This window comes from Salvelinus namaycush, chromosome 12 (genome assembly GCF_016432855.1).
Source record: "Salvelinus namaycush isolate Seneca chromosome 12, SaNama_1.0, whole genome shotgun sequence".
Classification (NCBI taxonomy): domain Eukaryota; kingdom Metazoa; phylum Chordata; class Actinopteri; order Salmoniformes; family Salmonidae; genus Salvelinus; species Salvelinus namaycush.
In genome coordinates this window covers 33950354-33975743 of record NC_052318.1, presented here as the reverse complement: position 1 = coordinate 33975743, position 25390 = coordinate 33950354, and the positions used below count along the sequence as shown (strand labels likewise).

The 25390-nt window shown below is 44.6% G+C and overlaps 1 protein-coding gene across 2 annotated transcripts in view; it reads left to right on the top strand.

Moving 5' to 3' along the window:
• The window catches only part of LOC120057149 (unconventional myosin-Ic-like), a 44401-nt gene that overhangs the window by 7454 nt on the left and 11557 nt on the right, over positions 1-25390 (top strand). Inside the window, exons 1-15 of one of the 2 annotated variants that reach the window (XM_039005608.1) lie at positions 11862-12341; positions 18857-19015; positions 19434-19549; positions 20141-20339; positions 20718-20798; positions 21050-21229; positions 21408-21506; positions 21799-21912; positions 22016-22087; positions 22375-22494; positions 22620-22705; positions 23064-23169; positions 23263-23343; positions 23466-23557; positions 23697-23791. In XM_039005608.1, coding sequence (XP_038861536.1) covers positions 12324-12341; positions 18857-19015; positions 19434-19549; positions 20141-20339; positions 20718-20798; positions 21050-21229; positions 21408-21506; positions 21799-21912; positions 22016-22087; positions 22375-22494; positions 22620-22705; positions 23064-23169; positions 23263-23343; positions 23466-23557; positions 23697-23791 — 1618 coding nt within the window. In that variant the 5' untranslated portion in view covers positions 11862-12323. Of the gene's footprint in view, positions 1-11861; positions 12342-18856; positions 19016-19433; positions 19550-20140; positions 20340-20717; positions 20799-21049; positions 21230-21407; positions 21507-21798; positions 21913-22015; positions 22088-22374; positions 22495-22619; positions 22706-23063; positions 23170-23262; positions 23344-23465; positions 23558-23696; positions 23792-25390 lie in introns of those variants that run through there. The other variant, XM_039005609.1, reaches the window with a different exon arrangement.

Sequence of the window (25390 nt, the reverse complement as noted above, 5' to 3'; positions counted from 1 at the left end):
TTTACATTTAAACTATTGGAACTAGCCATAAAAACATTTATAAAAAACAGTAAATTGGCACACATTTTCACCACTTTTCTACAAAAAATGTCAAAGGTATGGCATCTTTGGGCAATTGTATTGTGTTTTCCAGACCCCCTCAAACATTTTAAGCCATCATTGGGCTGTAGAGTGGAGCCTTCAGAGTGGAGCAGCATACTACTTGTTACGCTCGTTGATGGAAGGATCGGACCAAGGTGCAGCGTGGTAGGCGTACATCTTTCTTTTATTGATGACACCGAAAAAACAACAAATACAAAACGAAACGCACAGTTCTGTAGGGCTGGAAAGCAACAGTACAAAAACAAGATCCCACAAACTACAGGTGGCAAAAGGCTGCCTAAGTATGATCCCCAATCAGAGACAACGATAGACAGCTGCCTCTGATTGGGAACCATACCCGGCCAACAAAGAAATAGAAAACATAGATTGCCCACCCTAGTCACACCCTGACCTAACCAAATAGAGAATTAAAAGGATCTCTAAGGGCAGGGCGTGACACTACTGATATGAACTTTTTCAACCAAGTTGATTTCACCTGTTGACTCTCTCTCAATGCCACACATTTGTTACTAATTATCAAGACTGCTCTGATAACCTTTAGTTTGTATTTAAATCCTGCCAAGCCATTCCTCAGTTTCTTTCCAGTTGTGTGCATCACAGTTAAGAGTACATTTATTTCCTATTTTCCATGTATATTTTAGTTGTCATAACATTAAGATGTCATGTAATTTCCTTATTTTCATTACTTGAGATGTATTGGTTTGTCACGACTTCCGCCGAAGTTGGTTCCTCTCCTTGTTCGGGCGGCGTTCGGGCGGCAGTCGGCGTCGCCGGTCTTCTAGCCATCATTGATCCACTTTTTATTTTCCGTTTGTTTTGTCTTAGGGAGGCCACCGCTCCTCTGGGTATGGTGACGCAGGGGGGTCACAAGGAGAGAATTAGTCTCTTCCTCATTGACTCTCCTGCGTTTCCCGTGGTGCTAGGCCTTCCCTGGTTAGCTTGTCATGACCCCACTGTTTCTTGGCAATGGAGGGCTCTCACAGGGTGGTCGCGAGAGTGCACAGGGAGGTGTTTAGGGGTTTCCGTTGGTGCTACCACAGTGGAAAGTCCAGACCAGGTCTCCACCGTGCGCATTCCCCCCTGAATATGCCGATTTGGCTCTTGCCTTCTCTAAGAAGAAGGCGACTCAATTACCACCCCATCGACGGGGGGATTGTGCGATAAATCTCCTGGTAGACGCCTCACTTCCCAGGAGTCACGTTTATCCGGAGAAGCGGAGACGGTGGCTATGGAAACATATGTCTCCGAATCCCTGCGTCAGGGGTACATTCGGTCCTCCACATCACCCGCCTCCTCAAGTTTCTTTTTTGTGAAGAAGAAGGATGGAGGTCTGCGCCCGTGTATTGACTATCGAGGTCTAAATCAGATCACGGTGAGATACAGTTACCCGCTACCTCTCATCGCCACAGCGATTGAGTCAATGCACGGGGCGCGCTTCACCAAACTAGATCTCAGGAGCGCTTACAACCTGGTGCGTATCCAGGAGGGAGACGAGTGGAAGACGGCATTCAGTACCACCTCATTATGAGTACCTCGTCATGCCATGCAGGTTGATGAATGCTCCATCAGTCTTCTAAGCCTTTGTAGACGAGATTTTCAGGGACCTGCACGGGCAGGGTGTAGTGGTGTATATTGATGACATTCTGATATACTGCGCTACACGCGCCGAGCATGTGTCTCTTGTGCGCAGGGTGCTTGGACGATTGTTGGAACATGACCTGTACGTCAAGGCTGAGAGGTTCCTGTTCTTCCAGCAGTCCGTCTCCTTCCTAGGGTACCGCATTTCCACCTCGGGGGTGGAGATGGAGAGTGACCGCATTTCAGCTGTGCGTAATTGGCCGACTCCCACCACGGTAAAGGAGGTGCAGCGGTTTCTTGGGTTTGCCAATTACTACCGGAGGTTTATCTGGGGTTTTGGTCAGGTAGCGGCTCCCATTACGTCACTGCTGAAGGGGGGCCCGGTGAGTTTGCAGTGGTCGGCTGAGGCGGACAGGGCTTTTGGTCACCTGAGGGCTCTGTTTACCTCGGCTCCCGTGCTGGCCCATCCGGATCCTTCTTTGCCGTTCATAGTGGAGGTGGATGCGTCCGAGGCTGGGATAGGAGCCGTGCTCTCTCAGCGCTCGGGTACGCCACCGAAGCTCCGCCCCTGTGCCTTCTTCTCGAAGAACCTCAGCCCGGCGGAGCGAAACTATGACGTGGGGGACCGGGAGCTGATGGCTGTCGTAAAGGCTCTGAAGGCGTGGAGACATTGGCTTGAGGGGGCTAAACACCCTTTTCTCATCTGGACTGACCACCGCAATCTGGAGTACATCCGGGCAGCGAGGAGACTGAACCCTCGCCAGACAAGGTGGGCCATGTTTTTCACCCGTTTTGTGTTCACCCTTTCCTACAGGCCAGGCTCCCAGAACGTGAAGGCAGACGCATTGTCCCGGCTGTATGACACAGAGGAGCGGCCCATGGATCCCACTCCCATACTCCCAGCCTCCTGCCTGGTGGCGCCGGTAGTGTGGGAGCTGGACGCGTGTCCCGCTGGGCGTCTGTACGTCCCGTCTGCTGTCCGTGACCGGTTGATCTATTGGGCCCACACGTCACCCTCCTCTGGTCATCCTGGGATCGGTCGGACAGTGCGCTGTTTGAGCGGGAGGTACTGGTGGCCTACCTTGGCTAAGGACATGAGGGTTTATGTTTCCTCCTGCTCTGTGTGCGCCCAGTGTAAGGCTCCTAGGCACCTGCCCAGAGGGAAGCTACACCCCTTACCCGTTCCACAGCGGCCTTGGTCGTACCTGTCGGTGGATTTTCTTACCGATCTCTCCCCCTCACAAGGTAACACCGCGATCCTGGTCGTTGTGGATCGGTTCTCTAAGTCTTATCGTCTCTTCCCTCTGCTCGATCAGCCTTACTTCGGAGTTTCAACCCGAGAGTAATGGGCAGATGGAGAGAGTAAACCAGGATGTGGGCAGGTTTCTGCGGTCTTATTGCCAGGACCGGCCGGGGAAGTGGGCGGCGTTCGTGCCCTGGGCCGAGATGGCACAGAACTCGCTTCGCCACTCCACTAACCTCTCTCCCTTCCAGTGCATACTGGGGTACCAGCCGGTTATTGCGCCTTGGCATCAGAGTCAGACCGAGGCTCCTGCGGTGGACGACTGGTTCAGGCACGCGGAGGAGACATGGGAAGCTGCCTGTATTCACTTTCAGCGGGCCGTGGTGCGCCAAAAAAATAACACAGACGGTCACCGCAGTGAGGCCCCGGTGCGAACACCGACCCGAAACCTGCCCCTCCGCCTTCCCTGCCGGAAGCTGGGTCCGCGGTTTGTGGGGCCATTTAAAGTCCTGAGGAGAGTGAACGAGGTTTGTTATAGGTTATAGCTTCCCCCCGATTACCGTATTAACCCCTCGTTCCATGTGTCTCTCCTCAGGCCGGTAGTGGCTGGCCCGCTCCAGGAGTCTGAGGTGCGGGAGGTTCCTCCACCCCCTCTGGACATCGAGGGGGCCCCGGCGTACTCCGTTCGCTCCATACTGGATTCGAGGCGTCGGGCGAGGGGCCTTCAGTATCTCGTGGAGTGGGAGGGGTACGGTCCGGAGGAGAGGTGCTGGGTTCCGGTCGAGGACGTGTTGGAGCCGTGCGTCAAGGAATGGGTACTGTCACGACTTCCTCCGAAGTTGGGTCCTCTCCTTGTTCGGGCGGCGGTCGGCGTCGCCGGTCTTCTAGCCATCATCGATCCACTTTTCATTTTCCATTTGTTTTGTCTTGTCTTCCCACACACCTGGTTTCAATCCCATCATTACATGTTCTGTATTTAACCCTCTGTTCCCCCCATGTCCTTGTCCGTGATTGTTTATTGTAAGTGTATGTGCACGTTTATCTGGTGTGCGACGGGTTGTGTACCCATTGATTGTTTGTTCTGATTCCGGTGGTTTTTATTATTAAACTGCTCCGTTGTAAACACAGTTTTTGTTCTCCTGCGCTTGACTTCTCTGCCGCCAGTACGCACCCCTTACATGGTTTAATAGATTCATCCTTATTACCTTTACCTTGTATGTTATGCAACATGATTATAATGTGTCTCCTTTGTTGCAGAACCACACACAAATCCAACTTTACCATGTCCAACCACAAGTCCTTAGTAAATATGTGAACTTTGGCACCGTCTCTGTTCTCTGATTGCTCTCTGACCGGAGCCCCTAGTGACATCTATCCAACCAATTACCTATCTTGGGTCTCTTACCCTATTTTCCAATGGGCATATTGGAAATCACTGCCAGGAGGGTAATGGACTAAATCTGCAATCGCACTATAGCCAAAAATACTTATTTAGACATGCCCTTGCTGTGTGAATTGGGTGGCTCTATCACAAATTCCAAAACATTTTCAAGTAGACGTGATGACCTCTGAATTATTGTCTATTTTATCTGTGAGGTTTATTTAGTGGGTAGATAACTAACAGGAAATTTGAATGGCAGCCATTTTATAAAAATGGCCACCCTGGTTAACTGACAGTCTTCCCAGGCTGCCTCCAATCTTTAAAATGTTCCTTAAGGTATTTAGTATTAGTGTACCAGGTTTGATACTTGTATCATAAAATGGAACAATTATTTCACCTGCCCTCTGGACTATCAGGCCTAGCTAACTATGGTGTTTTGTAGCTAGCTGAGTGCAACATTTGATAGCTTTATAATAATGGTCAACACAATTACCCTTTATCAGTCCAAGCTTGTATTGCATAGGCTTCCGAATTGTTACATTGTGGAACATTTACAGTGTCTTCAGAAAGTATTCATACCCCTTATTGTACGTTTTGTGTTACAGCCTGAATTCAAAAATGAATAAATATAATTTTCTCACCCATCAACACACTACCCCATAATCACAAAGTAAAAACATGTTTTTAGAAATGTTTGCAAATTTATTGAAAAAGAAATTTACACCCGTGTCAATTTCTAGAAAAACCTTTGGCAGAGATAACAGCTGTGAGTCTTTCTGGGTAAGTCTCTTTCCACCTGGATTGTGCAACATTTCAAAATTATTCAAACTCTGTCAAATTGTTTTTTGATCATTTCTAGACAACCATTTTCAGGTCTTGCCATAGATTTTCAAGTAGATTTAAGTCTGGAACATTTACTATCTTCTTGGTAAGCAACTCCAGTGTAGATTCTGCCTTGTGTTTTAGGTTATTGTCCTGCTGAAAGGTGAATTCATCTTCCAGTGTCTGGTTGAAAGCAGACTGAACCAGGTTTTCCTCTAAGATTTTGCCTGTGCTTAGCTCCATTCCGTTTATTTTTTATCCTGAAAAACTCCCCAGTCCTTAAGAATTACAAGCATAGCGATAATGTGATGCAAACACCACTATGCTTGAAAATATGGAGAGTGGTACTCAGTAATGTGTTGTATTGGATTTGCCCCAGACATTTTATTGAGGAAAAAAAGTGTATAGCTTTGCCACATGTTTTACATGAATACTTTAGTGCCTTGTTGCAAACAGGATGCATGTTTTGGAATATTTTTATTCTGTACAGGCTTCCTTCTTTTCACTCAGTCAATTAGGTTAATATTGTGGAGTAACTACAATGTTGTTGATCCATTGTCAGTTTTCTCCTATCACAGTCATTAAACTCTAACTGTTTTAAAGTCACCATTGGCAGCATGGTGAAATCCCTGAGCGGTTTCCTTCCTCTCCGACAAGTGAGTTAGGAAGGTTGCCTGTATCTTTATAGCGACTGGGTGTATTGATACACCATCCAAAGTGTAATGAATAACTTTACCATGCTAAAAGGGATTATTTTTACCCATCTACCAATCGGTATCCTTCTTTGCGAGGCATTGGAAAACCTTCCAGGTCTTTGTGGTTGAATCTGTGTTTGAAATTCAATGCTCGACTGAGGGACCTTACAGATAATTGTATGTGTGGGGTACAGAGATGAGGTAGTCATTCAGAAATCATGTTAAAACATTATTTCAACTAGTGAGTCAATGCAACTTATTATGTGACTTAAGAACACAATTACTCCTGAACCTATTTCGGCTTGGCATAACAAAGGGGTTGAATACTTATTGACTCAAGACATTACAGCTTTTCATTTTTTATACATTTGTATAAAATGTGAAAAACATAGTTCAACTTTGACATTATGGGGTATTGTGTGTAGACCAGTAACCAAAAATCTACATTTTATTTTCAGGCTGCAACACAACAAAATGTGGAAAATGTCCAGGGGTGTGAATACTTTCTGAAGGCACTGTATTATTAATTATTCGTAGGCTAAATTCTTATCATTAAAATCACACTCAAAATGTATTGAAGTAACCTAATAATTAATCATTGTAAAACGAACACACTTTTGCTCGTGTTTTTACTTTGCAACTTGTATAATTTTGCCAATAAGTTAAGCACTTTTGTCTTATGTATTGAATACAAGATTGTATTTTATTTGCAAGAATAAAAATGTATCTAACCAAACTGCTATATTCTCCCGCTGGCCCAAAAATGTTTGGGTTATTTCAAGCAACTATTGAATTTATAGACAATTTCACAGTGTGTTACGTTTTGTAATCATGCCTAGGTTATAGTTTTGACAGGTGAGGAACAAGAGTTATGCAATGGAGCAGTATATTGCTACCATCATTGTTAGATAGCCTTATGTAGACTTGATTCTAAACTGTTGTCTCTGCTGTAAACTTCAGTTCTGTCCTCTGTCTTCAGCAGATGGTCAACTGTTTACACACAACATTGAAAGTATGTGATGACTTTGTAACCCATCCCCTTCCTATTAACTACTTATAACTTGCCATAACCCCTTTCTCCTATTAACCACTTATAACTTGTTATGAGCTAACATTTAAACATTTCGTTCCAATGTCCCTTCAAGCCTTATGGACATGGAGGAGGTATGTGGTGGTCTGTGATCTCTGTGCCTAACCAGCTGGGTGTGGACTGTGTTTTCCTCCTCTGTTAGATCAGCTTGACCTCGGAATGAGCCTCCCTCCTCACTGGAAGGTGATATGTTTTTTCTTTGTGTGGTGCATGAGGGAACATTATCTGACGTATTTCTGTCAGCTGCGGAATGTCCAAACATGCAACTGTATTGCCAAGATCAAGCTCCCTGCAAAATGATCCAGTTTCTTAATAGCTTATTAAATTTGACCATGCACTTTGTTGCTTAAACTAAAGTTATTAAACTGCCGTTCAAATATACACATGTGCGTAGAGTCACTCAGTTGCTTGTTTACTGTAGGCCTACAGTGCATCTGTTGTTGTTTTGTTTGTTGCTTGTGTTTGCATGAGCCATGTCCTATTTTTAGACATACCGCACAGTGTCTTTTTTATTTTTATTTATTTAACCTTTATTTAACTAGGCAAGTCAGTTAAGACGGCATACCCCAGCCAAACCCTCCCCTAACCCAGACGATGCTGGGCCAATTGTGCCCCACCCTATGGGGACAGCCGATCACAGACGGCTGTGATACAGCCCGGGATCGAATCAGGGTCTGTAGTGACGCCTCTAGCACTGAGATGCAGTGCCTTAGACCGCTGCGCCACTCGGGAGTTTCTGTCTATGCACCGGTGCCGGATCTGAGCTCACTTCCTCCTCTCCTCTCTGCCAGTTCCTGTTTTAAGGCAAACCATGGTAGTTTCCTGAAACCTCAACCTGACAATGCCTGTAGTCACTCACCTCCATATGAGTTTGCGTGGTTTAAGCTAAATCTCTACATAAGTCAGATGGAGGCACACATAGCAAGTGTTGCACTGAGTGTCTCTGGAGGACAATCCCATGGACAGGGGGAGTGAATGACACTCCAGGAAATAGGCTTTTGTAGGGAGTGGGTGAGGCTTCAGAGGAACAGCTCTATTGTTTTGTCAGGGAGATGGTGCCTTAGGCTGAGTGGAGGTAAAGAGGGGGATTAAAAGGGAGAGGGAGCAGATGGGGGCTGTGGGAATCCAACACAGATGGACAGCGAGCAGTAGAAGGTGTGTGATACTGTAGACTCATAGACTAGACAGAGCCACAGGCATAGTAGCAAAATTATTATTTTTGCTGTTTACACAACCTCACAATGACCTCCTTTCTAATGCACCTATAACCTTTTTTCTGGACAAAGCACTTCTCTCACAGAACACTGTTTAAGCTTCAGTGCTGTATAATACATTAACAAACTGGGTGAAGGGGAGTAGGAGTGGCAGAATAAAGGCTGAGAGAAAGGGAAAGATGTCTAGCAAGAGTTGGCATGTAGAGATCAAGATGAGCTTACTGCTCTGTGCCAGGGATTATACCTGATACTCATTAGTCTACCTCTTTTACGCTGTCACCACTCACCACACATACATTGTGTGTGTGTACTTGTGTTTGTGTTACTGACGTCCGTCTGGTCTTCCTATTAATATTTTGTGTGTGTGTGTGTGTGTGTGTGTGTGTGTGTGTGTGTGTGTGTGTGTGTGTGTGTGTGTGTGTGTGTGTGTGTGTGTGTGTGTGTGTGTGTGTGTGTGTGTGTGTGTGTGTGTGTGTGTGTGTGTGTGTGTGTGTGTGTGTGTGTGTGTGAGAGAATGACATCCAGTGGGATAATCCCCTCTGGCCTTGCTCAGTCTTCCCCGCCCCAAATGATCATTATCATTCCTCCATGGTTCAGCATGCCAGTGATGGAAAACGGCAATAAAAACACAATGAGGGGAAAGAGCATGTCCTGCTGTTGTAGTGTAATAGACTATAGGCCTAAAGCCTATCAATGCTGTTTCATGTAGCTTTTATCAACATGTGTATTTGTTGGATATAGAGGCTACAGTATCATGCACAATGTTGCTGTTTTTGAGTTGGTCATGTAATTATATGTCATTTCAGGAGTTCCAGTCAGGCGGTTGGCAGACTATGCTACTAGGAGAAGGACTGAACATAAAGATCAGGAGGTTATTTAGGCACTATTCTGTTATGTTAAAAAGGGTTTTAAAGCATTGTGGTTTATTGTTATTGCGTGAAAAAGGGGTGGAGAAATATCATGCACTGTGGGTCCCTTAGGATGGGGTGGAGAGATATCGCTCACAATTCTGCACACCACCCTTAAGTGACCCTGTTCAGAGGGGAACAGAGAGAGAGAGAGGCTCCATCTGGAATACATTATTCAAATTCCACAAGGCTGGATATCTGATGATGTTGGCAAGAGAGAGAGAGGGAAGTTGGGGGGTGTTGGGTAGAGAGAGAGGGAAGTTGGGGGGTGTTGGGTAGAGAGAGAGGGAAGTTGGGGGGTGTTGGGTAGAGAGAGAGAGGGAAGTTGGGGGGTGTTGGGTAGAGAGAGAGGGAAGTTGGAGGGGTGTTGGGTAGAGAGAGAGGGAAGTTGGGGGGTGTTGGGTAGAGAGAGAGGGAAGTTGGGGGGTGTTGGGTAGAGAGAGAGAGGGAAGTTGGGGGGTGTTGGGTAGAGAGAGAGGGAAGTTGGGGGGTGTTGGGTAGAGAGAGAGGGAAGTTGGGGGGTGTTGGGTAGAGAGAGAGGGAAGTTGGGGGGTGTTGGGTAGAGAGAGGGAAGTTGGGGGGTGTTGGGTAGAGCCCGACCGATTAGCCTATATCCGTTCACTGCTGATATAGGTCTTTAGGACAATAATTCCACCGATAACCAATATTTAATAAATAGGATGAAAAAGGTAATCGCGGGCCTCCCGGGTGGCGCAGTGGTCTAGGGCACTGCATCGCAGTGCTAACTGCGCCACCAGAGTCTCTGGGTTCGCGCCCAGGCTCTGTCGCAGCCGGCCGCGACCGGGAGGTCCGTGGGGCGACGCACAATTGGCATAGCGTCGTCCGGGTTAGTGAGGGTTTGGCCGGTAGGGATATCCTTGTCTCATCGCGCTCCAGCGACTCCTGTGGCGGGCCGGGCGCAGTGCGCGCTAACCAAGGGGGCCAGGTACACGGTGTTTCCTCCGACACATTGGTGCGGCTGGCTTCCGGGTTGGAGGCGCGCTGTGTTAAGAAGCAGTGCGGCTTGGTTGGGTTGTGCTTCGGAGGACGCATGGCTTTCGACCTTCGTCTCTCCCGAGCCCGTACGGGAGTTGTAGCGATGAGACAAGATAGTAATTACTAGCGATTGGATACCACGAAAATTGGGGAGAAAATGGGATAACATTTAAAAAATAAAAAATAAATAAAAAAAAAGGTAATCGCATGCTTATCCAAACACTTTTCTAAAGATGTCATTATCACAATGTAAGGAATCATCATTTGAGCATATTTCTTGGACAATACCTCTTTTGGATGGCAATTTATTAGGGCTGGGAATTGCCAGGGACCTCACGATACAATATTATTGTGGTACTTAGGTGCCGATGCGGTATGTAATGCAGTTCTCATGATTCTACAGTATATGTATTGTGATTAGTGATGGGGGGAAAATCGATACAGTTACATATGTATCGATTATGTATTGTATCATTTTGAAAATATCGCAATATTATTGTTGTGCTAGTTTGCTGTTCTTGCCCCAAAACTCCAGTATTTCTCCTTAATAGCTTGTTCTCCATCTTATTTTTAAACAGGGAGCCAATTTGTTATTCCCATGACTAATCGAAACTAGTTTTCTCATGGCTCTCTCTTGTCCATCTGCAGCAGCAATAAAAATAAAGCCTTTTGTATATTAACACTCACACTTGATTATTTTCCCTCTTACTAGCTAGCTCTGATAGCCGCTTTATTGAGGAAAAATGTACTTACTATGACAGTGCATTAATTTTAAGATCACAAACTGTAAGTCGCTCTGGATAAGAGTTTCTGCTTAACGACTAAAATGTAAATGTAAAAGATGGAGAACAAGCTATGAATGAAAAATACTGACAAGTTTTTCCCCCATCACTACAATTTATGAGAACAGTGTGGGAAAATGCCACTTTGTTATCAGAAGTTTTGCTCACCAAAAAATCAGAATCCGTATCGGACCCCAAAAAACATATTGGTTGGGCTCTGGTGTTGGGTTTTTAAATGATAGTATTAGTAACTGAAAATCATACCAGATATGGAGGCGCTGTCCTCAAATGGTCCCTGCTATCCGGGATCTGACATCACCACATTGAAGTTGACATTTAAAATAGTTAAGGTTATGGTTAAGTAAGGGTTATGATTAAGGGTAAGGTTAAGGATGTCCCAAGGATCCAAGATAGTACTAACCATCCTCAAACTGAAGTCAGGGGGTGAGGTCACTGTAGAGTGAAAGAGACTGTCAAATAAGTGCACTGCTGCTCCACTATGTGTGTACTGTACATATGGGGTTAGTGGATATATCACTAACACACTCACAAAACGTGTGAACAAATGTGTGAATATATACCAGTACTCTACGAACATATTTCATATATATAGATAGTGGCAGAGTAGTTACATAAGCCTAAAGTAATGAGACATATCTGCGCTGGTGTTGTTGTAAGAAAGTGATACATCTTGTGTTTGCATAGTTTTTTTTCCATGGATGGGAAGAGAGCCAATGAGAGGGTTAGGTATGAAATTCATCTTGTTGGTGTGACAGTTCTATTGCTATTATCGCCTATGAATCTGTCTCAGCTTGTAAGAGAAGAAGAAGAGAAGAGAAGGAGGGAGGGATAGAAAAAATGCACTCGGGCCACGTCATGTGATTTTTGTTTGTATCATTTTTTATAGAGTTTCAAAACGGTTACATGTTTCTTAACGTCCATGGGCTGTTAGCAGATTTTTCCAAACCTTTTGAACTCTTTTCTTTGGCCCGGCTCAGCCAGCATACTTTCCCTCGTCTTTTTTTCTCTCTCTCTCTCTTTTTTGGAAGGTGCTCCGGTCCAAGTGTGTGACGTGTTAGCGGAGTTACAGCCTGTGTTTCACAGTGGTGATTTAAGGACTTGCGGACGAATGGAGGAGAGGATGTTTACTTGACCTGTCAATGGGACTACAGGGCTGAAGTTGTAAACAAGTTGAACTGCTGGTATTTATTTAGGCTTGACGCTGTGTGCTTTGTCCTCATAGTGTGGCACAACGGACAGAGAGAACAGCGGGGAGAGCATGGTGTGAGGGTGTGTATCTGTGTTTGGAAGAGAGAAACAGACTGACAGAAACAGAGACAGCATGTAGTGTGTGTGAAGGAGAGAGTAACTGTAACCTGGATCTATTGCTCATGGACAGAGGGAGGTAGATGAGCCACTAGAACCCCTAGGGAGTCTTCCTGATTTTGAGGGAGGACCACTGACGCCAGAGAGGACCAGAGAGGGAGATCAACAACACTAAGCTAGGACAGGATGAGGTACCGAGGCAGGGTAAGATCCTTATCCCTTCTCTACATGCTGCTCATAACATGTCATAGGTGTGTGTGTGTGTGGGGGGGGGGGGGGGGGGGGGGGGGGGGGCATTTTGTCAGTCCCCACAAGGAAAAAGGCTATTTTAGGGTTAGGTTTAGAATAAGGGTTAGGTTGGGGCTCCCGAGTGGCGCAGCGGTCGAAGGCACTGCATCTCAGTGCTAGAGGCATCACTACAGACACCCTGGTTCGAGTCCAGGCTGTATCAAAACCGGACGTGATTGGGAGTCCCATAGGGCGGCGCACAATTGGCCCAGTGTCATCTGGGTTTGGCCGGTGTAGGCCGTCATTGTAAATAAGAATTTGTTCTTAACTGACTTGCCTAGTTAAATAAAGGTTAAATAAAATAAAACAATTAAATAGGCTTAAAAGTTAATGCTAGAGATCAAATCAAACTTTATTTGTCACATGCGCCGAATACAACAAGTGTAGACTTTACCGTGAAGTGCTTACTTACAAGCCCTTAACCAACAGTGCAGTTCAAGAAGAGTTAGGGTTAGGGAAAATGAGATTTTGAATGGGAATCCATTTTTTGGTCCCCACAAGGATTGTGAAACAAACATTTGGACTATAGTTCTCCCACCATTACTATGAGTCATTGCCTGGGACTGGCACTAGGCTCTCCTGGGATATACTGTAGCTGGTGGCTGGTATTTTTCCACTCTGTCCAGTGCTACCACATCCATGCTGGAGAGACAGCTGTGGAGCTGGTGTGTGTCCACCCATAGTAGGTATGTCTGGGGACGGAGCAGAGGGGCACCTTATAAGGAAGAGACTGAGGGGAATCAGCCCAGCGCTGCTGACTTAAGGGGCCCAGAGCCAAGTCCCGCTGAAGCCTCCCTGCTGCCTCTCATAGATGCACCACTCACAACCCTCTTGGCTCCATAGGACTACATAACCCTCAACCCTCACCTACTTGTTGTGTGTATGTACTGACATGTACAGTATGTGTAACTGATAGATGCACACACACACACATACTACATGTTAATGTTTTTAAATGTATGTTAATTATGAAGTATTCTGTCTAATGCATTTCTCATTATGTGTCGGACCAGTAAGACTAGCTGTCGCCGTTGGCGTCGGCTAATGTGGATACTAATAAATCAAATCAAAATAGGACTACAACACCCACAAGACTCTCTACTCCATAAGACTAAAACACTCACATCCCTCACTACTACGGGTGCGTTCATAAATTCTCGCTGGAGTGCCAGAGCGCCCTCAGAGTGTGCTCTGGGCGTTCGTAAATTCAGAGCGTTTTCAGATTGTCCGTTCGTAAATTCAGAGTGTTTCGCGCTCTGAGCGTTCAGAGCACACACTGGAAGCTCTGGCCAAGGAGTAGGGTTGATCCGAGCGTTCTGACCTCACAGCGGCAGTCAAGCACCCAAGTTAACTGGCTGAAGTTAGCTAACTGGCTAGCTACTTCCAGACATAAATGACAGAACTCACTTTGTCCATTTTATTTGCCCTAGCAGAGCTATTTAGGCTGTTTTCATGTTATCCAGAGGGTTTGTGACTGTAACTGTACTGCTGGCAACAGTTTAATTACGCTTTTTTGCCAACGTTTAATGATACCGGCCATATTCAATGGGTGTTGAGCGTTCGTAAATTCATCAGTTATACGAACGCACCCTACATAGCACAGTATTGCAGCAACAACAGCCCTCACCGCTCTATTGGACTACAACTTCCACAATCCTCACTGCTTTTCAAGACTACTCCACTCACAGCACTCACTGCTCCATAGGATTGCAACACACAAAACTACAACACCAACGACTACAACATCTACAGTTGAAGTCAGACGTTTACATACACCTTAGCCAAATACATTTAAACTCAGTTTTTCACAATTCCTGACATTTAATCCTAGTAAAAATTCCCCGTCTTAGGTCAATTAGGATTACGACTTTATTTTAAGAATGTGAAATGTCAGAATAATAGTAGAGAGAATGATTTATTTCAGCTTTTATTTCTTTCATCACATTCCCAGTGGGTCAGAAGTTTACATAGAAAAACTGAGTTTAAAATAGTATTTGGTAGCATTGCCTTCAAATTGTTTAACTTGGGTCAAACGTTTTGGGTAGCCTTCCACAAGCTTCCCACAATAAGTTGGGTGAATTTTGGCCCATTTCCTCCTGACAGAGCTGGTGTAAATGAGTCAGGTTTTGTAGGCCTCCTTGCTCGCACACGCTTTTTCAGTTCTGCCCACAAATATTCTATGGGATTGAGGTCAGGGCTTTGTGATGGCCACTCCAATACCTTGACTTTGTTGTCCTTAAGCCATTTTGCCACAACTTTGGAGGTGTGCTTAGGGTCATTGTCCATTTGGAAGACCCATTTGTGACCAAGCTTTAACTTCCTGACTGATGTCTTGAGATGTTGCTTCAATATATCCACATAATTTTCCTTCCTCATGTGGCCATCTATTTTGTGAAGTGCGCCAGTCCCTCCTGCAGCAAAGCACCCCCACAATATGATGTTGCCACCCCCGTGCTTCACGGTTGGGATGGTGTTCTTTGGCTTGCAAGCCTCCCCCTTTTTCCTCCAAACATAACGATGGTCATTATGGCCAAACAATTTTTGTTTCATTAGACCAGAGGACATTTCTCCAAAAAGTACGATCTTTGTCCCCATGTGCAGTTGCAAACCGTAGTCTGGCTTTTTTATGGTGGTTTTGGAGCAGTGGCTTCTTCCTTGCTGAGCGGCCTTTCAGGTTATGTCGATATAGGGACTCGTTTTACTGTGGATATAGATACTTTTGTACTTGTTTCCTACAGAATTTTCACAAGAACCTTTGCTCTTGTTCTGGGAATGATTTGCACTTTTCGCACCAAAGTACGTTCATCTCTAGGAGACAGAATGCGTCTCCTTCCTGAGCGGTATGACGGCTGTGTGGTCCCATGGTGTTTATATTTGCGTACTATTGTTTGTACAGATGAACGTGGTACCTTCAGGTGTTTGGAAATTGCTCCCAAGGATGAACCAGACTTGTGGAGATCTACAATTTTTTTCTGAGGTCTTGGCTGAGTTTGAAGGTAGGCCTTGAAATACATCCACAGGTACACCTCCAATTGACTCAAATGATGTCAATTAGCCTATCAGACGCTTCTAAAACCATGGCGTCATTTTCGGGAATTTTCCAAGCTGTTTAAAGGCCCAGTCAACTTAGTGTATGTAAACTTCTGACCCACTGGAATTGTGATACAGTGAATTATAAGTGAAATAATCTGTCTGTAAACAATTGTTGGAAAAATGACTTGTGTCCTGCACAAAGTAGATGTCCTAACCGACTTGCCAAAACTATAGTTTGTTAACAAGAAATTTGTGGAGTGGTTGAAAAACGAGTTTTAATGACTCCAACCTAAGTGTATGTAAACTTCCGACTTCAACTGTACATCCTCAAAGGTCCATCAAACTTCATTACCCACAGGGCCGATGGATACTCTACACAGAGGCTTGTGCTTTTCTTATATTATATAGAACACTCATCTCTTCTAAGGGCCACAGGACCCTGTTCACGGGGCCACAGTAACTAGGCCTACACTACTTGAGAGTCCACTCACAACCCAACCTCTTAAGGATCAGACCCTTTTTTTCAGTTTTCGCCTAAAATGACGTACCCAACTCTAACTGCCTGTAGCTCAGGACCGGAAGCAATGATATGCATATTCTTGATGCCATTTGAAAGGGAACACTTTGAAGTTTGTGGAAATGTGAAATTAATGTAGGAGAATATAACACATTTAGATCTGTAAAAAAAAATTGTCCCATCATCTTTGAAATGCAAGAGAAAGGCCATAACGTACTATTCCAGGTTAGCCACAATTTAGATTTTGGCCACTAGATGGCAGCAGTGTATGTGCAAAGTTTTAGACTGATTCAATGACCCATTGCATTTCTGTTCAAAATGTTCTATCAAGACTGCCTAAATATGCCTAATTGGTTTATTAATACATTTTCGAGTTCATAGCTGTGCACTCTCCTCAAACAATAGCATCGTATTCTTTCACTGTAATAGCTACTGTAAATTGGACAATGTAGATAGATTTAACAAAAATGTAAGCTTTCTGTCCATTTCAGATATTTCTATGTCCTCAGAAATGTTCTTTTTACTTCCAACCTCATGCTAATCACATTAGCCTACGTTAGCTTAACCGTCCCGTGGTGGGGGGGACCGATCCCGTAGAGGATGAGGCAGCATTTTAGAGAAACACACAAACAGCCAAACACACAAAAGACACATTCAGTGGAGATCCTTGAAGACCTGACCCTAAGCCTGACTCTAAAATGCCTTCGGGAAAATCACTATACGTGTGTGTGTGTGTGTGTGTGTGTGTGTGTGTGTGTGTGTGTGTGTGTGTGTGTGTGTGTGTGTGTGTGTGTGTGTGTGTGTGTGTGTGTGTGTGTGTGTGTGTGTGTGTGTGTGTGTGTGTGTGTGTGTGTGTGTGAGGGGATTCCTCTGTGTGTTTTACTTTCTGCAGGAAGGCCACCTGCAAGAACAATACTCTGAGGTAGAGGGGGGCTGGGTAGGAGTGCAGAGTGGAAGTGTCTCCTGGCTTTCCCCTGCTCATAGTTCTTGGCTTCACTCCACTGTTGTCCTTGTGTTGTTTCAAGGATTTTCCACCATTAAGCGTTCAGAGATAACGACCAGTTAGTGACATTAACCAACCCCTAACGACACCCCTGAGAGGACTGTATGTTCCCAAAGCCCCTGGCCCCATTGTTCCTCTCCCAGTGTGTCTTGGTGTGTGTGTTAGGGGGCTTGCTTACGCACTTCAAATGATTACACCTGATACAGTGAGTGATCAAACAGACTAGAGGGTGATTGGTTGTAGTAGAATGGTACTGGAATGCAGGATGTAGCCTAGACATTTCTGTTCTGTACTGGTGGATAATAGTAGTCATAACTGGATAATGCACACACCAATTCACGGTAGGTATATTTTTTGTGTCTGTTCTCTTCTGATATTTTCGGATTAACATGTCGGTGAACTTCTCTGGATATTATTTCCCTGTCTGTGCTCTGTTTGTCATCAGAATACCAGGGTTTACATGTACACACACCTCTTTAGCAGCATTGGTCAGAACCTGACTGGCGCTAAAGCCTGTATTTACTGTATATACATCCAAATACGCTATCTCACAATCACACAATAGAGGATCTTAGAGACACTGTTTATATTAAGGATTATTGAAATGGCTTCATTGTTTGATTTATGTTCTGCATGTCTGAACGTCCTCTGTGTGCTTTCCTCTGGTTGATATGGTTGTTCCTGACAAGCCTCTTGTGGAGGTGTTTATTTGCAGTGCTGTGGTGTTGTCAGTATACGCCCAATCCCAACTCGACCCTCTGCCCTACCCTCCATGCACTTGTGTAGATCTAAGAGGTATGGATAGGTGTACGCGATATGAGGAATTCCTCCTAGCCTATCAAAAGGGCAAGGTGAGGATTTTTACATATTGCTTATACCTATCAAATTATTTCAGGTCGGCCTCCTGAGTGGGCAGCAGTTTAATGCTTGAGGCGCCACTACAGCCTGGAATTCGATCTCAGCCGTCTGTGACCGGGAGCCCCAAAAGGCGGTGCACAATTGGCCAGCACCATCCGGGTTAGGGGAGGGTTTTGTCGGCAGTTCTTTCCTTGGCTCATCTCTCTCTAATAACTCCTTGTGGCAGGCCGGGCGCCTGCAAGCTGACCTCGGTCGTCAGTCGGACGGTGGTTTCTCCGACACATTGGTTCGGCTGACTTCTGGGTTAAAGCTGCAATATGTCACCAAATCTGACAAAATTCACATAGAAATGCGAGTTAGAGATATGCCATTCTCATTGAACGCAAGTCTAAGAAGCGGTAGATCTGTTCTATGTGCTCTATTTCTATGCTTCCCATGCTTAAGTCTCGTTTTTGCGTCTTTTACTTTTGGTTGTGTACACCAGCTTCAAACAGCTGAAAATACAATATTCTTGGTTATTGAAAATATATTTCACAGCGGTTTAGATGGTACAATGATTCTTTACACTCTGAATGCTTGTTTTGTCACATACACTGAAATTAGGCAAACTATTCGAATTTTAGCAACCAGGAAATGGCGGAGCGATTTCTGCATATTGCACCTTTAAGAGAGTGTGTTAAGAAGCAGCTCGTCTTGACGGATCATGTTTTGGAGGATGCATATCTCGGTCTTCGCCTCTCCTGATCCCGTTGGGTTGCAGCAATGAGACAAGTTCGTAACTACCAATTGGATGTCACAAAATTGGGGAGAAAATTGGATAAAAATAAATAAAGAACAATTTTTCAGGTGTAGTTGAAGTGCATAGTGGTGGGTTTCAATTTGGATAAAAGCATCTGCTAAATTGCATTTATTATTATTATTATATTATTATTATATTATTGTATGTATCTGGGAAAGAGCGGCAGGCAATGATGTCTCCCCCTTCTATCCCCCTCCCTTTCTCTCTCTCTCTCTCTATAGGAGGTGGGAGGTGAGGGCAGAGTTCATAGAGTTATGGAGAGTACTCTGACAGCCCGGGACAGGGTGGGGGTGCAGGACTTTGTGCTGTTGGAGAACTACACTAGCGAGGCGGCCTTCATTGAGAACCTGCGCCGGCGCTTTGGAGAGAAACTCATCTATGTAAAGAATCATATAATATAGGCTATATGGAAATCTTATCATAAAAATGGCTCTGCATACAGATGTAGGATCTCAATTGGATCACTCTTTTGTTGCTGAGAATTTTCCCGCTCGGCAGGAATGCAAACCTGTAGTGTATTCGAGGTTTAAAAAGGCTTCTAAAGTTTGTATTTTCCACTTAAATTGTTTTGACTTGATTTGCCTTGTACGCTACAAGAAATGTCCAATAATTCTAATCCACAGAATAATTCACATTTCCTGTTGCCGCAGGATAGTTTTCCGGCTGAAATGAAGATCCTACATCTGTAGCTTTAACATAATGTTTGCTATTGGTTGATTTTTTTTATATCAGTGTTTTTGTGGGTTTTGTATTAGAGTGGTTGGTGACTGTAGTGTGCGGGTCTTGTCTCCCTGTCAGACCTACATAGGGTCAGTGTTGGTATCAGTGAACCCATACAAGGACCTGGAGATCTACTCCAAGGCGCACATGGAGCGCTACCGAGGGGTCAGCTTCTACGAGATATCACCCCACATGTAAGTCACCTTCTGACCCCTGATTAGCCACAATTTAGATTTTGGCCACTAGATGGCAGCAGTGTATGTGCAAAGTTTTAGACTGATTCAATGAACCATTGCAATTCTGTTCAAAATGTTCTATCAAGACTGCCCAAATGTGCCTAATTGGTTTATTAATACATTTTCGAGTTCATAGCTGTGCACTCTCCTCAAACAATAGCATGGTATTCTTTCACTATAATAGCTACTGTAAATTGGACAATGTAGTTAGATTTAACAAAAATGTAAGCTTTCTGCCCATTTCAGATATTTCTATGTCCTCAGAAATGTTTTTGTTACTTCCAACCTCATGCAAATCACATTAGCCTACGTTAGCTTAACCGTCCCGTGGGGAGGACACCGATCCCATAGAGGTTAACCTTTCTCTGACCCAGCAGGACTAGAATGAGTGTGTGTATATGTGAATGTGCTCTGGAACATTACATTTACAGTATGTAGTCTATGTTTACTATCAGATGGTGGTCCACTGTATGTGAATACACCAGTATGAGCCCAATCACTAGCTGACATCATGTTTGTATCCCACCCCTCTGTTTCTCTATCCTGTAGCTATGCGGTGTCAGACAACACGTACCGAGCCATGCGGACTGAGAGGAGGGACCAGTGTATCCTGATCTCTGGGGAGAGCGGAGCAGGGAAGACCGAGGCCTCCAAGAAGATCCTCCAGTACTACGCCACTACCTGCCCTGTCACTGACCACATGAGTACGATCCGGGACCGGCTGCTGCAGTCCAACCCTGTTCTGGAGGTACACACCCCGCCCCCTCCCAAGATCCCCTTCCCAGGATCTCTTCCTATGAGCACCTCTATAGGCTCTGGAGGAGGAAGGACATTTATAGCAGGGTTACTGAGACTGGTGTAACATTAATGAGATAAATGAATGGCCCACTACAAAATTATGTTCCTTCAAAGAAGTAACTCTATTAGTGGATGAGGGAAAGCATGTTGATCCATTGCATATTTTGAACCAATCTCTGACAAAGCCATAACAATAGATAGGTGCTGCTGTGAAGATGCTATTACTGTACTGTTAATGTTTCCTCTCTCTCAGCTGTGTTTGATCTTATCTTTGTTGTTTCCCACACTCACTTCCTCTCTCTCTCTCTTTTCCTGTCTCTCTCTGCAGGCCTTTGGTAATGCCAAAACATTGCGAAATGACAATTCCAGCCGCTTTGGAAAATACATGGATGTCCAGTTTGACTTCAGGGTAAGCCTGTTTTCCCTTCCTTTAGCTCCTGGATTGAGGGATTTCCCACACATAGGTCTACCATCGCTGACACTCATGCCATACTATCTCTACAGCACGCCATTCCATCAAAAGATTGTGCATGACTAATAAATGTGACATTCATGGCTTACCATACAGCATATGAATCTAAAACATGATGCAGCTAAAGAAGCTCTAGTAGGACCACACTCAACAGTACCTTGACTGTCCCTGTCCCTGACCTCCCCTAGGGGGCGCCAATAGGAGGCCACATCCTCAACTACCTACTGGAGAAGTCTCGTGTGGTGCACCAGAACCACGGAGAGAGGAACTTCCATATCTTCTACCAGCTGCTGGAGGGAGGAGAACAAGACCAGCTCAGCAAGCTGGGCCTGGAGAGAAACGCTCAGAAATACCACTACCTGGTCAAGGTGTGTATGTGTGTATGTGTGTATGTGTGTGTGTGTGTATGTGTGTGTGTGTATGTGTGTGTGTGTGTGTGTGTGTGTGTGTGTGTGTGTGTGTGTGTGTGTGTGTGTGTGTGTGTGTGTGTGTGTGTGTGTGTGTGTGCGCGCAGTGATTTGAACAGTGATGTCCTGTACCTCGCAGGGTTGCTGTCCCAGGGTGAGCTCCATCAATGACAAGAATGACTGGAAAACAGTGAGAAAAGCCCTGACCGTCATCGGCTTCCATGAAGAGGAGGTGGAGGTCAGAAACACTTTAGTGTACATCAGAGGAGGCTGGTGGGGGAAGCTATGGAAGAACGGGCTCATTATAATGGAATGAATGGAACAATATCAAACATATGGAAACCTCATGTTTGACTCTGTTCCAATTGTTCACACCCAGCTATTACAATGAGCCCGTTCTCCTATAGCTCCTCCCACCAGCCTCCACTGGTGTACATACTGTATATCACTGCAAATACCCACCCAAAGTTTCACTCTGAAAACAGTGAGAATGTCATGGTTTAAATGTGTCTCTTCTCTCTCCCTGCTAGGATCTGTTGAATATAATCGCAAGTGTCCTTCATCTTGGGAACACTCAGTTTGGAGAAGGGGAGGATGGAGAAACCCAGATCACCACTGAGCCACAGCTCACATATCTGTCCAAGGTTAGAACTTCTAACATGAACTCTACCCAGTCCTACAGACTGACACATTCCCTAATTCTCCATTTTAAAGGCAGATGTTGATTTTTTCTTGCTTGTTCTGCAGCTGTTGGGTGTGGATGGACCAGCGCTGAGAGAGGCTCTCACTCATAAGAAACTCACTGCCAAAGGGGAAGAGGTGAGTGTCTGGTGGGATGTTTCACTTCATACAAAACTATGCCTGTAGCCTGCAAATATAATTTTAATATAGTTTTATATATATTTTATATAATCTAATATCCCACTTACCAAGAAGTAATACAGTATGCCACTGATGTGTATGGCATGAATATTTTGATTAATTTGTTTAAAAGAGAGGGTACTGATATAGTACAGCTGAGCCCAGAAATAACATGAAAGTATTTTATTTCAATGTGTGTGTACGTATATGTGTGTACTGCGTACTTATGTGTGTGTATGTTCCAGATGATAAGCCCGTTGAGTTTTGAGCAGGCTGTGGCAGCCCGTGATGCCTTGGCCAAAGCAGTGTACGGCCGTGCCTTCACCTGGCTGGTGGCGAAGATCAACCAGTCTCTGGCTTTCAAGGTCTCTCACACACATCAATCATGATTCACTTATTATTTACTCTTAGTTATTGCTCTCTCTCTTTGCCAGCTACCGTAATGCTGCTTGCTACCTCCAAAACTGAGTGGATTGTGTTCTATTTACAGGATGAAGTGTACAACAGCAGTAAGGGCTCGTCATCAGTCATAGGACTGCTGGATATCTACGGCTTTGAGGTCTTCCAACACAATAGGTACCTGAAAAGATTCTAGCTGTCAACTTACTGTGTGTGTGTGTGTGTGTGTGTGTGTGTGATGTGTGTGTGATGTGTGTGTGATGTGTGATGTGTGTGTGTGTGTGTGTGTGTGTGTGTGTGTGTGTGTGTGTGTGTGTGTGTGTGTGTGTGCCATTTGTTTGTACAGTCAACCCAATTCTGATATTATTTCCTCTAATATTGGTCTTTTGACCAATCACATCAGATCTTTTCACATCAGATCTGATTGGTCAAAAGACCAATTAGTGAAACAAAGATCTGAATTAGGCAGCCTAATAAACATATTGTAGCACAGTTGTTTTGTGCCATCTTTCTAATCCTAACCATCTCCCTGTAGTTTTGAGCAGTTCTGCATCAACTACTGCAATGAGAAGCTGCAGCAGCTGTTCATCAAGCTCACCCTCAAGTCTGAGCAGGAGGAATACGAAGCAGAGGGCATCACTGTGAGTCTGTGTACTCAGAGAAAAAGACAAAACAAGAATAGAGATATACTAGTGATGAGGTTGTAGTTCATTAAATGCAACTGTGTATTTCAGTGGGAGCCGGTGAAGTACTTTGACAACAAGATAATCTGTGACCTGGTGGAGGAGAAACACAAAGGCTTCATCTCCATCCTGGTGAGAATGACTGGCATTCACTTCAGTTTAGTAGTCTTTCTCCTCTCTCTAGTATCTCTCTCCCTCTGTCCTCTCCCTCTCTCTATTTGAATGTTAATGTATAAATGTGAAATGTGTTGTAGGATGAGGAGTGTTTGAGACCAGGGGAGCCCAGTGATATCTCCTTCCTGGAGAAGCTCGAGGACACTTTGGGAGGCCATGCTCATTTTGTCACGTGAGTCCAATCTTTCTCTTACACACACACACACACATGTCATATTTTGTTTGTGTATTTGCACCATCACCCCAAAATGTATTTGTGTGTATATTTGTGACTCTGTATCTAAGATATGAATTGTCTCTATGTCTGTCAGTCACAAATTGGCGAATGGGAAGACACGCAAGGCGGTGGGCAGGGAGGAGTTCAGACTGATTCATTATGCTGGAGAGGTCAACTACACTGTCAATGGTGAGCTAGCTAATCAATCAGTCAATAGTAGAACTACTGGTTCCGTGTCAGAGGAACCAGTTCCGGTGGCATGCATTGAAACGCATCGCCTTTATCGTGGCTTTCTTTTGCAAATGACTATAAATTAACTGACTTATTTCCTATAACTTGTCAATACTAAACATCATATAAAGGTGTGGGACATTCATTGTGTGACAAGAAATAACTAGCAGGTCTATTTCACTTCAGCAACTAGAATTTGTCCATCCACAATTCAACTGTGGGAACATGGCGGTTTTCAACACCAGACAACAGAAAAAGCTGGCTGCTACTATACGAGAGATTGTTTGTGTGGAAATTACCTCTGCACTCGACTTACAATTAAAACCTGTAAATGAATCATTGGCAGTGCTCACTGCTGAAGTGGATACCTTTTCAACTAAAGTGAAAAGTCTGGAGAAGACAGCCAATGCGACAGAGGTACGACTCATGACCTGCAAACAGCGCGAGCTAAGTTGGAATGGATAATCAAACTCTTAAAAGAGAAAACGGAATCACTCAAAAATGTACGGGTCACTGGACTTGAAACTGGTGTGAAAGCAGGCAACCCAACTTTCTTAATGAGCAGTCTTTTCTATTAAGTGTTCGGGTACTTTCTTCATGAGCAGTCTTTTCTATTAAGTGTTCGGGTACTTTCTTCATGAGCAGTCTTTTCTATTAAGTGTTCGGGTAGGAGAAGCTGGGTCCCATGCTGCTGATAAACATTGCGCACGCACTGATAAACATTGCGCAAGCACTGATAAACATGCGCACCCACTGATAAACATTGCGCACCCACTGATAAACATTGCGCACGCACTGATAAACATTGCGCAAGCATTGATAAACATTGCGCACGCACTGATAAACATTGCGCACGCACTGATAAACATTGCGCACGCACTGATAAACATTGCGCAAGCATTGATAAACATTGCGCACGCACTGATAAACATTGCGCACGCACTGATAAACATTATGCACGCACTGAACATTCACAACGGTTCATTTGGAAGGGATGTGAATACAGCACTAATTTTCCTTTTATAAAAAAAGGTACGGACTCCATTCAGTGTGCTCACTATTGCCCTCTAGCTTTGATAAACTATTTTCCAAAAATTCTGTCGTCCTGTCTCAAAACTTACTTACCCAAATTGGTACATCCAGACAAAAGCCAGTTTGTTAAAAAACAAGATAACCTACATGCTTCATCAGAAACCAAATGCAGTTCTATCTCTCAACGCAAAAAAAAACGTTTTATAGACTAGAATGGTCATAACTTTGTTCGGTTTTGGAGCATATGGGACTTGGCTCCAATTTCATTCATATGATTAAAATACTATATGCCAATTCCTCAGCCACAGCGATAACAGGCTATACCTGCTCTGCTCTGTTCAGAATAAGTAGAAGTAGCAAGGAAGGTGACCCCATCTAACCTCTGCTATTTTTATTAACTGGGGTGGGAAACATGGTTTCCGGGTGAGGAGGGAATATGTGGACTGGTGGATGGGGACTGAGGGGGGAATGGGTTGGGAGGGGGAGACTTTTTTGTTTATTTTCCTTGCATACAAAATATTACAA